The sequence below is a fragment of the Trachinotus anak genome, unplaced genomic scaffold, assembly GCF_046630095.1.
Source record: "Trachinotus anak isolate AG129_WGS33_773 ecotype Australia unplaced genomic scaffold, CSIRO_AGI_Tana_v1 ptg000013l, whole genome shotgun sequence".
Lineage (NCBI taxonomy): Eukaryota > Metazoa > Chordata > Actinopteri > Carangiformes > Carangidae > Trachinotus > Trachinotus anak.
In genome coordinates this window covers 16,163,916-16,176,772 of record NW_027273864.1, presented here as the reverse complement: position 1 = coordinate 16,176,772, position 12,857 = coordinate 16,163,916, and the positions used below count along the sequence as shown (strand labels likewise).

The window sequence follows — 12,857 nt, the reverse complement described above, 5'->3', positions numbered from 1 at the left end:
TGAGCTGCAGCCTCTGATTATGTTACGGCAATGAATCATGTTTGACTCAATCACACACCGAGCAGCTGTAGTAAAAAAAAAAAAAAAAAAAAAAAAAAGTTTATTTTTTTTCCTCAGTCTTTATAGTGACAGTTTAACAAAGCAGTAGTACAGAGGCCGTTTGTGAGATGCCTTTTCAGAGCACTTGTTGCCACTGGAATATATTTATATGAGCTTGCTGCGTGGTTGCTAAGCACAGACCCAGGTGGCAGTAGTACAAAAGCTGAGGTCACTCACCACCTGTTTCTTCACACATCTCATGATCTTCTACGATGAGACGGCTGGATATTGATTAGTTTTGTCTGATGTCAGTGCACAGTGGCCACCATTGATGAGTTGATCATCGTGACAATGACTGCTTCTCAACACAAGTACAGTAACATATGAACAAATACAAAGCATGAGATTAATATGATACAATATGCCAAAAAAAATAGAAAAAAGATGTTCTGCAGTTTTATGTGCATCTCTAAAGGTTAACTTTTTATAGCACCAGTGTGATGATTTTATAGCACCAGTGATTTATACAATCATCAACGTTCTTTGGAGTATATTTAACCATACACACAGGATCTACTGGGCAGACGTACATGTGGAAAAATAAAGGTACTGAGAAACAGAATAAAAGTCTTCAAATGCAGAAGAGTAATGAGTTGTACAGAGGAGTCACAAGGAGAAGTGAGGAGGAGAGACAGGGAGGAGGACAAAGTAAACAGGATGTGGACGAGTTGGAGAAAAGCGGCAGTATCTGGGCAGGTAGTGTCCCTGATCTCAGTACTCAATCAGCAGCCACCACAGCTCTTTCCACAGCTTCCTCCTAGTGATGCACACTGTCCGCTCAGCGCTGCCACGCCGCAGCGGGAGAACTGATCACGACACAGGTCCGCTAAACACAGACAGAGGGGAGTTAGAATTAAACCAACCCTGTATACAAACACATACACACACAGATTAACACACAGTACAATGAACCCACCTCTGAGCAGCTCTTCATGCGCACACACTGTCCTCACGCAAACCTCCTTGTTGATGACGTATACCCGTCGCAAACTGAATGAAAACACATGTAGAGGTCACGCGTGAGGCTGAAACACTGAGGTGCCAGTGATGTTAAAGGAGTAGTTCACCCAAAATGCAAACGGTCATCTTCACATCAGTCAAAACTTTACTTAAATATTCTCTATGTTGCCAAAACCGGATAAATCATCAACCGGTGCAATAAATTTCTGTTGTCATCCAGAAACTATTAAAAACAGAGCAGTGAACCACACAGTGACGCTGGGTGACATGTTTCCTTATAACAACAAAAAAAGCTTCTTCTGTAATTTATTTTGAGTAGATACCATATAAACTATCCTGCTGTTGGGATGTTAATATTTGCTAGAGCAACAAATGAAAGAAAAAGAAAATAGTCTCTAAGAAATATACAATTTATTCCTGTTATGTTTTCAAAAAACAGTGCTCAGCTGTTTAAGGATAGAGCTGAGTCCTCTTCAAAAATGAAACTGTTCATGAATATTTCTGACCTATTTTTAAAGATTTACATCTTTATAGAGAATAAAAGTGTGTTTCACAGTACTGAGAAACATAAAACATGCTGATGCATTATTCATTTATTCTTTTCATGACATTTGTTGACAGTACGAGATGTCTTTGTCCCAATCCTTAGAGCAAATGGCAATTTAGCCTCTATAGTCCCAGGTCGGCATTTTCCTAAACAATTTTATTTACATCTGCTCCGCAGAAACATTAAGGTTTGGGAGGAGGCTGAAATGAAATGTGCGGTGACTGTGTGTGTTTGTTTGTCCAACACACTTCAGGGAGTTGTGACTGACTGTAAGGGCAGATTATGACCGGCTGTTCAATTTTGGGTAAACTGCTCATTTAAAGGTCAATCAAAAGTCCTAGGCCTACATACCTGTAGAAGCACAGGCTGTTGAGGCACTGCTTGCATGGCTTGTGAACAGAGTAGAGTCTGGTGCAGGGATACTGCTCCTCTCTGCAATCTGGAAATCAAACACACAGAAAAATAATATCTCCACTCGAAGAAAACAGCTGATTATCTGTCCTCATCTCTGCAGCTTTCTTACCAAGAGGGCCGGGCTCTGTGGGCTCTGTCTCCAATTCGGACCCTGACATCCACGTGGAGAACAGATTTAAAAATGAGTTGTTGGCACAATACAAACCCATTTTAAATATCATGATGTGACGGGAGGAGATGTACCTGATTTTTCTGGACGGACCACTGGCTCGAGTCGAACCTGCTGCTGGTAGGTTCCAGGAAGGGAATCATGGTTTTCAGGATCTGGATTCCCTAAAAAAAAAAAAAAAAGAAGGAGAGGAATCCCTTTAAAACATCACAGCAACATTTCAAGAACATCAAGGAACATTTCTATGAAGCTGAAAATGTTTTACCTGGAAAATAATCTGGCCCATAGTCCTCTGTGAAGCCATGAAGTAAGCAGGAGAGAAAAATGTTTCATGAGATCAACACTGTGAAACCAATTACAGTCCCCCCCCCCCCCCCCCCCTCCGATACACAAACACACACACAAAAAGCACCACACCACATGAACTGAACCACCTGCATGCCAAAGCTGAAGAAAACGAGCAGCTTGTGAGGGTGTAATCCATGACCTCATATGCAAGATGTTTACAAATAACAACATGCAGAGCGGTCAAAGTTTTACACTGTGACAACAGTTGCTATGCGGGTGGTAAATAACAATCAGACGAGGAGGGAGAACTCCTCGAGGCTAGGTGACACATCAGAGGACAGCCAGAGATCAGGAACAGATGTGGAGAGCTCTGATATAAACCGATGCTGAGCTGGAACAATCCAGGCCAATATTCTCTTAATGAACTCACCCAAAAAAGGAAACGGTTCCTGGTACTGGGCCTGGGCGAGCAGCAGAACTGTCGACATTTTAGACAAATAAAGTAATCACAAAGAGGAGGTGATGAGTGAAATGCAGGGGTGGAAAGTGAGTAATTACAAGTGCTCTGAATATTGTAACTGAGTAGCACTGAGTAGCACCATCAGACCTAATATCTGTAATCTCCTCTCACTTTTGATTTTAAAATTTCAGTTTCTCAGCACGTACTCACCTCCTTTAAGGCCATAACTACAAAAGGTTTAATGTGTGTGTGCCACTCTTACACTACTTTTTTTTTTTTTTTATAGCATTTACCATCTGTAACTTCCACCTGTGGCCAGAGTTCGTAAAAGTTACATGAAGTCACTTTAATGCTTTAAAGTCCATAAAGATAATAATTACTTCAACAACTCCTCTGCAGGACGCCATTCAACATTTCCAGCGGCCTTACTTTCATCAGGGGGTTTCTGCAGCAAAACCTCTGAGTGTATTAAATTGAGCAAAGGTGTGTTCATTTTATAAAGTCACCTTTTCACCAGTAAGAGAAAGAATGAACGCAGTATTGCTGACGTCACGAGGACGAGCTGGAGAGGAGTCGTTTAGTCTCGGCCCATTCACAGTTACAATATTTTGCTGTTATTCAGGATAATATTCACAAGAGATTATTTTGTACTCCTATTCATTTTTTTTTACTCTTACGTCCATTTAAGAAATATTTAATGCTCTAAAGGAGCCTGAAAACCACTTCTCTCAACAATTTCTTTACTATGAGTGATGGGGTCCAACAGTTTTCTGCCAAAGCTAGAACCGTTTGGTTGTTGCACATGAAAGATTTTGTTGTATATTTTTGACTTTGGTTGTGTTCGTCTCTCTGGTTTGTAGTGTGTGGGATGCAGTTTGAAAACAGTGGTTGTTTTGCATTTGTGTGTGGCAGAGCCAGACTAGCTATCCCCTTAGCTTATGCTAAGCTGAGCTAACTGGCTTTAGCTTCCTATTTATGGTACAGACATGAGAGTTGGTATCTATCTTCTCTCTTCTCTATCTCTGGGCAAGAAAGCAAAGTCCAAAACATTACAAACGATTCCTTTAGCTTTCATAGTTCCATATTTAGGAATGAGTCTTTAATATGTCAGATTCGAAACCACGTTTTCAGGGGCTTTAAATGACTGATCCAGCTGAAAGAGGAACACAGTGCAGTTACCTGGCATGCAGATTAGTAGGAGGACCCTCATGGTCACTTTGGGAGGTAGACTGACTTCAACACTGGACGGGACATGAGGAGAGGATGAACAATCAAAACAGAGCAACATGAGGTTAATGAACTGCTTGGGGCTGGATATTCCTTTGGTCTCCTGAACTCTCTTGTCCTCTCTTTCCCCCTGCCCTCTATCACCTTTCAACTCCCCCCCCCCCCCCCCAACCCCACACACACACACACACACACACACACACTCCACTGTTCTTCCTCTGCCTGTAACCCCCACCACCCACCACCAAACCCCCTCCACTTGGCCCCAAACAGCCACAGCAAGAAAAGGAGGGGGAGAAAACTCTGACAGCAAGAATGTGGCACGTTTGTCTTCCTAAGAACAATCTCTCTGTTTTCCTACTTTTCCTCGCTGCAGCAGACAGTCTGGAGGCTGCATTCCAGGAAAAGAAACAGAGGACCCCTCAACCCCACCCCACTCTCTGAGTTTTCTTCATCCCCTCCCTCCCTCTCCCCCCCCTCCCTCTATCCGTCTGTCTCCACATCCTTCATTTCCCTTCTGTCGCCCTCACTGGTCATTTCCTCGAACCCCCCCCCCCCCCCCCCCTTTTTTCTTTCTTCTTCACTCCACCAAGCAAAAGGGCCTCTCAGGTTGAGTCAAAATGACATGTGGACAGAAAAACATGAACACTGACGGCATCAGGACAACACAGAATAGTAAACCTGCTCCTTATTTTTTCTGAAGTTGTCGATGAGCTTCAGGAAGTCGCAGTGTGTTACATACAGTAAAATCCAAGACCTTAGCTTCCTGCAGCACTGACTAAACTACTTTTCCACTTTGTGGAAAGTATGAACGCTCCTCCTCTGCTGCGGCACTGTAGGCTCCTTCATACACACAACATGAAGCAGTTCATTTGTGCTCTCAACACATCCTGCACTGTGGACGCTTCAGCTCTCTGTGTGTGACTGCATGCACATTTTGTGAGGCCCCACTGAACGCAGGTCGTGAGAGAAACATTGTTTGCACAAGCTCTGCATATGTAACAATAAATCTGTGAGTGTGTGTTTGAGTGTGTTTGTGTCCCAGCATATCACTCACTCACACACACACACACACACACACACAGACACACACATTCTTCTTGTGCATCACAGTGGCTATCGGAAACCATATGTTTTCACAGCACACATCTGGGAGCGATTAGCCCCCCTCTCCCCATTTAGTCCTTCCCTTCCCAGCTAGAGACCCCCCCCCCCCCCCCCCCCACCAGACACACACATTCACACATACACATTAGTAAGAGTTTCTGAGGACAGCAACAGGAGGTTCAACTGCTGTCATCTATTTTACGCCTTTTGATTTTATGCAACCATGACAAATAAATAAATAGAAATTAAAAAAATCATCTTTCCATGTGCCCTCGTTGACCCAAACCTTCTGGAAGCAGCAGCTGAATTTTTTTTTTTTTAAGTTTTCCCTCTTGGCACCCTGTCTCCATTGTAGTGCCATTGCTGCAGGCTGTGCTGTGAAGTCCCTCCTCCTCTTTCTCTCCAGTGAAAACACAGGACCACATGTCAGCTCTCCACAGCCATTAACATGCACACTAATTACCCACAGCTACTCGGTCTGCCCTGAGCGACTGAGAAACTCCTGTGATGCGTTCATGTCCCTGAAACATGGACTAGGCTGCATGAAATCTGTCCCCTCATACCCTCCTGATTTCTTTTCCTCCACATCTCTCAGCACAAGCTAAGTCTTCTTAACAATCGCATGCATTAAATAAAAAAATTTAAAAAAAGTAGGTTCAGTTAATCCAAACAGTAAAAATGCAAACTTGTGACCCCCCCCCCCCCCGAGTGTCTTACCTAACTTTGGTTCAGTTTGCTCCGACTTTCCTCGGCTCTCATGCGTCCTCTGAGTGCGGGGGGACCTCGCAGCGCCACATTGTACCACCCCGCATCTGTAGTCTCCTCCCCGTCCAGTCCCAGCCTCCAGCCCCAACCCCCGATCCCCGATCCCCGGTCCCACCAAGATCAGGGTTCAAAGGCTGACTAATGTAAATACTAACATAAGCTTTTAAGATGTCAAAACTGTGTTATCAAATCAATCAAGGTTTGGTTTGTGATCATGACAAAAATTCTTGATTAGGTCTCAGGATCTCTGTGTATCTATTTAATACCTATAATAAATTACTAAGTTATTAATAATATGCAATATTTGCATCCTGGAGGAATTAAGACCCTACCAAATCCAAGAGACCTCAGCTGTGTAATACATCCCATCATACTGCAACACAACCTTCCACTTTATAATGACTATAATTATAATATTATTATTATAATTATCACTATAATTAGCTGTGATTAGCTGTGATTAGCTAAACTACTTCAGTTGTATGATTGTACAATATGTCATGATTATTGTTACTTATTAGTAAGTTTGTATGTTTTATTTTTTAAATATAAAGTTTAGTTTCTTGCAATTGTTTTACTTTACTTTTTAATTAATCTATCAATATCAATATCAATTAATGTATTATGTTTTAGACCTTTGTTGGGATAAATTCTAACACTAGATCAAGTCTCAGATATAAGATAGAAGTAGATATATAATGTAGATAATGGTCTCATAACATATTTCTTCTTATTTGCTTAAAGCTACATCCTCTGTAGAAACTATACAGAATGTTAAGAAATACTTACCTGTTGTTGTTTTTTTTAAATGTCCCCACAATCAGATTTTTGAAAGTGTGGATAGATTATTTTATTAAGTAAAAGTCAAATATAAGCTTCTTTCTGCTCACCTCAGCTGTCATTGTTTTATGTCATTTGTAACTTTTGTAAATAAAACTCAAATCCGGCGGGGCACAGACTGCAGCAGCACCAACTTCAGTCAGTTAAACATTTATCCTGGAGAAGTGCATTCAGATTAGATGTCACTGATAAGTTTCCATAATGAAAACATACAACCTGCAGTGTACATATAATTACATACCTGTAACATGTAACTGGAGGAGACAAGTTATTCCAAACACATTTCCCCTCACAATGTAATGTTGCCCAATCAACTAAGCCCCAAATAATGGTCTAAAACTTAAATCAACTCCACATCAGTGTAAACAGATGCTGAATGTGAGTTGAACAATTTGTTGCAGAGCTGTTGCATTAGATTGTGTTACAGTATCCATCTCGAGTTAGGCTTTGTGAGCTTTGCTGTTACATTCAGTTCTTTGATTTGTCACTTTAGGTCAATGCACGCTTATGGCACACAGAAGACACCTAAAGTCTGCTCCAAATGTAATATTTATAAAACCTAAACCTGTGACAAAGACGTCTCACTTACAGAGACATCAACACAAAGATCTGCATTCATGACAGACTTCAAGTAAACCCAGTAACACAGTGATGAAGCCGCTGATGGTTAATTTACAGCTCAGGCTCTGCACAATAACGGCATCTAGTGGACACTGACTATTAGTGACTGTGGGTGGATGGTCATAGTGACACTAATGACAGCAAGTCATACCCAATGAGAACAAAGACAGGCATTTCAAATATTTATTTTCCATCAAAACAAAGACTGCTGTTGGTATGTTGGAAGATCTGAGGGAACATATACACTGTATGTCTGTGGACCAGCTGCTAGCCTGGAAAAGCTAAAAAAAATGTCTATGCACATGAAAATGCCTTGTTTTTACTTTAATATGCAGCATCATGTCTCCCTAGTGCACAAACAGTGGAGTTGGAGATAAATACCTCTGGTATAGTACATGTAAGACTCAGACACACACTCGCTCTCTCCTGCATTCATACTGTACATGTGCGTTTGTGTAACACCAAGTCCTCCAACCACACACACTCACACCCATTCATTTCCATTAGTTGACTCTGTGGTATTTGGGGTGTGGTGGTGGGGGAGTTCACTTGTGTACTGGCCCTTCAGACCTAAGCATTTTAAAAATCAATATATAATTTAATAATGGAGGGAAAAGTTGTACGAAAAGACAACTGAGGTTTCAGACGGCGGCAGCCTTCTTCTCCTTGTATGTGGCCATCATCTTCTTGATCTCAGCTATTGCTTTTCCTGGGTTCAGCCCCTGAGAGGAAGAGGAGATGAAGATGGAGAGATCAGTAAGAGTCACTTTGATATTTGATGAACAAAGAGGCATGATGTTGTATCTGTAAAGCACAAACAGTCTGTGTTTTAAGGACACAAGATAAAGGGTACATCCCAGTTTCATAATTTTAATATTAATCCTCTTACATCACATAAAAGCTATGTTTTGACATGAGATACACTGAAAGAATTTACATTTTCCCTAAAACATTTAGTCCACTTCAATATTTCTATAAAGTGTGAAACATTCTGATAAGAGCCTGGATTATTATTATAAATGATGATTTCAATGCTGGCAGTAACATGTCTATGCAATAAAGTCCACAAACAGATCTGTAAATACAGAATTACATCCAGTTTCACTAAAAACCAGTCTCCCTGATTTCTTCCTTCTGGCCTATTTTTCAGGCGCCCTGGTCAAGAGACGCAGGAAATATGCCTGCAATTTAGGCAAATGAGAAGAACCTGTTGCACCAGCTGTGGTGTGCATGTGTGTGTAAGTGAGTGCTGGCAGGTTACCTTGGGGCAGGTCTTGGTGCAGTTCATGATAGTGTGGCAGCGGTAGAGGGAGAAAGGATCCTGCAGCTTGGACAGACGCTCCTCTGTGAACTCGTCTCGTGAGTCAATCATCCAACGATATGCCTGAGAGACAACAGCATATATACCTATTATTTATACGTACGGTCATGTTTTGAATTGATTCAGGATACAACAAACCATCGTAGTTGTTTGTGTGCTCTTGTACACGTATACACACCTGCATCAGCACAGCAGGTCCCAAGTATTTGTCTCCGTTCCACCAGTAACTTGGGCAGCTCGTACTGCAGCAGGCGCACAAGATACATTCATATAGGCCGTCCTACACAAGAGAAAAGCAGGGAAGGGAATTTATTTTCATGTGACTGGGCACTGGAAAGCCTGTCTGTCAATGCTTTACCAAAATAAAAAAAGTGGTGTACCAGTTTCTGTCGGTCCTCTACAGACTGCAGGTACTGCTCTTTCCCCTCCTTTGACTCGTCCTTCTTCTTCAGGTAGGGCTCAATAGACTTGTACTGGGCGTAGAAGTTACTCATGTCCTGCAAACACAATTGTGCAGTCAGGAATCAAGTCAGAATAAAATTTAACTAAAAAAAAAAAAAAACTGCTACAAACTGTAAAATGCTTCTGAAACATGATTAAGGAATTTATCCATGTTTCTGATTAATTTGGTTCAAAACAGGCCAGAAATATATCAACAAAGAAGAGGTGAAAAGTTGTGGGAATAAGTGTTAACTATTATCACTGAGACATTCAAAAACATGTCACATGGTGAACATGGCATTTTACCTAAGAGTCTGTAAATCAAAAAACTCTGAAATGATTATTTTCAATCTCAGCCGCCACATAAACACAGAGTAATGATAGTAATGATAAAGGTTTAATGTTATGACCTTGATAAATCATAACTTAAGCACTCGACTGGAGTAACATCAGTTACCACTCAGAGCTGTTCCAACCGTTCATGGTGCAGTGGACTCTTAACTCAGGACTTGCTACTCACAGGTACAAGGTCTTTGACCACATACATATGTGGCAGGGGGTAAATCTTAGTTGGCTTGCTAAGGTTGGTGTCAATCTTGTTAAGACAAGCAAGTGTGTTTCCTCCATTAATGTTCATTGCACAGGATCCACAAATACCTACATTTGAGAAACATAAAAAACATTGTAAGTATAATTTCTGAGAGGACAATCTCAACAATTTTCTTCCATGCAGAAGAGATTGTGCAGCAACCATGGTTGAATGACCAGTGGTCATCTTATAAAGAAAATTAATCTGCAAAGCAAACTTCCAAAACTTTGGTTTATTCCCTTAAAAACAAAACAAACCAAATGTAGGCTGCACCATCACAACAGAGTAACTTGGGAGTTTTTGTGGTGATAAGCTTATAATTGATTCATATTATTTGCCACATGTAATGATCATTTTATCATCTGACAGCAAATGCAGCTAATGTGTTTGTAAATTCAATTTTAAAAGCATAAGCATTTATACAAAATTCATTTTTGAATCCCACACTTTAAAAAGTTGACAATTATTTTGGTGGCACACTCCAGCCTCCATGTTACTGACCTTCTCTGCAGGAGCGGCGGAAGGTCAGAGTTGAGTCCATCTCATTTTTGATCTTGATCAGGGCATCAAGAACCATTGGACCACAACTAGATGAAGAACAACACAACAAGTCAGTAAAACAAAAGTGCAAAAGGGGACAACTCTGATGTGTTTTACTGCCATGACATCCCGACAGACGCAAGAGCTGAGTCAACTCAAGCTGATCAGAGGAACAGATGAAGGAAGAGGACTGGGAGGAGGCCAGCCTGTCAGAGCCATCTGTGCTAGATCGACCTGAGGCCTGTTCTCAGTTCATCTATCATGCCCACTGTTTACATGTACTCGGGTGATGCTTTCAATGCCCTAAGCAGCAAGCCACCGTCAGTGCAAGTGATCATAACCAGAACCAGAAAATCTGTTATTATCATTGGCATGAACAAATAGAACCTCCATTAAAAATGCTTTAGTCAGCACTATTCATCAGAAAAGATAAGCTGCAATTAAACTTGATTGTTAATGCTTAGTCTGGCAAAATCCACTTCACTGCACCTAAATTGTAATAACAATAAACACATATACAATGCCCACAGAAAATAATTGTTTCTGACTGGCTAACAGCGGCCCATAGAGCATCCATGGTATAAGTGCAATGAAAGCCTATGTTCATCTCCACCTCACAAATTATTTTCAGATATCAGGACACACTGTTGTACATTATTACTTATGTATTTAAGTGGATATGCCGACACAGTTTGAAAGCTGAAGCTGTCACTGACACACTGCAGCACATACTGGCCTTTTTATCCTTCTCCCTGCGAAGAGAAAAGCTGTAACACCTACGTGTTGAGGTCGATGTCGTAGGTCTGCATGCGGGGTTTGTCTCCTGGAGTGTCCGGGTCCCATCTGTACACCTGGAACTTCTTTATTCTGGGCTGTGCTGCTGGAGCTGCTGCTGTTTGGGCATATCGCACCGCCTGACAGCAGGGACAAGCGGAGAAGAATCATGATTATTTAGGCGGTCTAATATTTTCATTATACATAAGAAAATGTTGTGGATGGTTTCATGATGCGCTCACTCCAGGAATGACCAAAATGGAAATTTAAACTACTCTATCTTTGCTTTATTCACTCAATTATCTTGCTGACTATCACAACTTATTATTTATATAATACTGCTATCAATGTGATAAGAGACATTTCAGCATGTTTGCTGTATCAAACTTTCAAATGTACTTTTGAAGCACCAGCTTTCCTGCTCCATGGAGTAACTTTACTCTTACAACTTTTGCATATCAGTGGATCTTGTGGTTTTAATAATTTAATTTAACATAGCATATCTGTAAACTAGGGGTGCAACCAATGATTACTTTTAATATTAATATATATATATAATAAAACTAAAATTTTCTTGATTAATCAGTTTATCATTTAGTATATAAAATGTCATTAAACAGCGAAGAAAGTCCTGTAATGTTGAAAAAAAAAGTTGGTGTTGAACAACCCACAGAAATATATTTGATCGTTGATACATGATATAATATTAAGAAAAGCAGCAAATCTTCACATATAAGAAGCTTTGAACAGCAATTTTTTTTGACATTTTTACCTGAAAAATAACTGAAATGATTAACTGATTTTTAAAAGGTTGAAGATGATGGACTAATCCATTCAACTTTGCAGCTCTACTTTAAACCAGAAACCAGTGCAACAACATCATTGGTCAACAATTCATTTTAAAAAGTAGACAAAACATCCTGATCAAATCAGCAAGTAACTGTTTTTTTTTTTATAAAAACACTGCTGTACATGGCTCCACTACTGAGGAGCGAAGTCATCATTTAGTCTGATTGTTTTGATTGCTCGTACATGAAGCTATCAGTCTACTTTATCAAGTTACAGTTAGCTAAACAATGTTTACAAGTGTCATTCATCAGGTTTTTATCGTCTGTTTGATGTTGAACATACCAACCAATAACCCAGAAATTAAAACCCTTAAAAAGTTATTGGAGAGTCAGTGTAACTGCAGCTCAAAGTGAGCGCTAGCTAAACAGCAGCTATAGCAGGACTACGTAACACGGGCTTCAGATCATAGACGGAGCCCTCCGCTGTCAAACCGTAATGTGTCACTGAGCAAAGCCACAGATCTCCACGACAATATCAGCACCTGGTAACAACATACAGTGTAACATGTTTACTTATTCTATTTAATTTAAACATACCACCAGTCCTGCGGGGGAGCGGAAAGCCCAAACACCACAGCGGCTCAAGGACGTCAGACTAGCGGCCGACATTTTGGAACTTCTCTGACCTCCACCTCCTGGTATCCCAGCATCCACCGCGGCCGCGTCACTGCTCTCACTGGAGCGCATGATTCACTCACAGACGTCTACCGGCTTTGCAACAACATACGCACACATATACAAGGTTTATAGTTTATAGTTCTCCCTTGTCTTTTATGTCTTATTTTTTTGTCATTTTTTACACGTACACGTATTCTTCTCTGTTAATGAACGGATTTCTTTTTTTTTT

The 12,857-nt window shown here is 40.7% G+C and overlaps 2 protein-coding genes across 2 annotated transcripts; both read right to left on the bottom strand.

Moving 5' to 3' along the window:
• Positions 1-99: 99 nt before the first annotated feature.
• mfap2 (microfibril associated protein 2) lies at positions 100-6,116 on the bottom strand. The gene is made up of 9 exons (XM_071495212.1): positions 5,989-6,116; positions 4,117-4,178; positions 2,908-2,955; positions 2,455-2,481; positions 2,264-2,353; positions 2,130-2,171; positions 1,958-2,045; positions 1,016-1,089; positions 100-925 (listed from the first exon to the last, which is right to left on the bottom strand). The coding sequence occupies exons 2-9, from the start codon at positions 4,145-4,147 to the stop codon at positions 822-824; spliced, it is 504 nt and encodes a 167-aa protein (XP_071351313.1). The 5' UTR covers positions 4,148-4,178; positions 5,989-6,116; the 3' UTR covers positions 100-821.
• A 1,550-nt stretch (positions 6,117-7,666) lies between these two features.
• sdhb (succinate dehydrogenase complex, subunit B, iron sulfur (Ip)) lies at positions 7,667-12,712 on the bottom strand. The gene is made up of 8 exons (XM_071493327.1): positions 12,548-12,712; positions 11,169-11,302; positions 10,350-10,435; positions 9,780-9,916; positions 9,199-9,315; positions 8,997-9,098; positions 8,759-8,881; positions 7,667-8,219 (listed from the first exon to the last, which is right to left on the bottom strand). Exons 1-8 carry the CDS (start codon positions 12,695-12,697, stop codon positions 8,139-8,141), a joined length of 930 nt encoding a protein of 309 aa, XP_071349428.1. The 5' UTR covers positions 12,698-12,712; the 3' UTR covers positions 7,667-8,138.
• Positions 12,713-12,857: the final 145 nt, after the last annotated feature.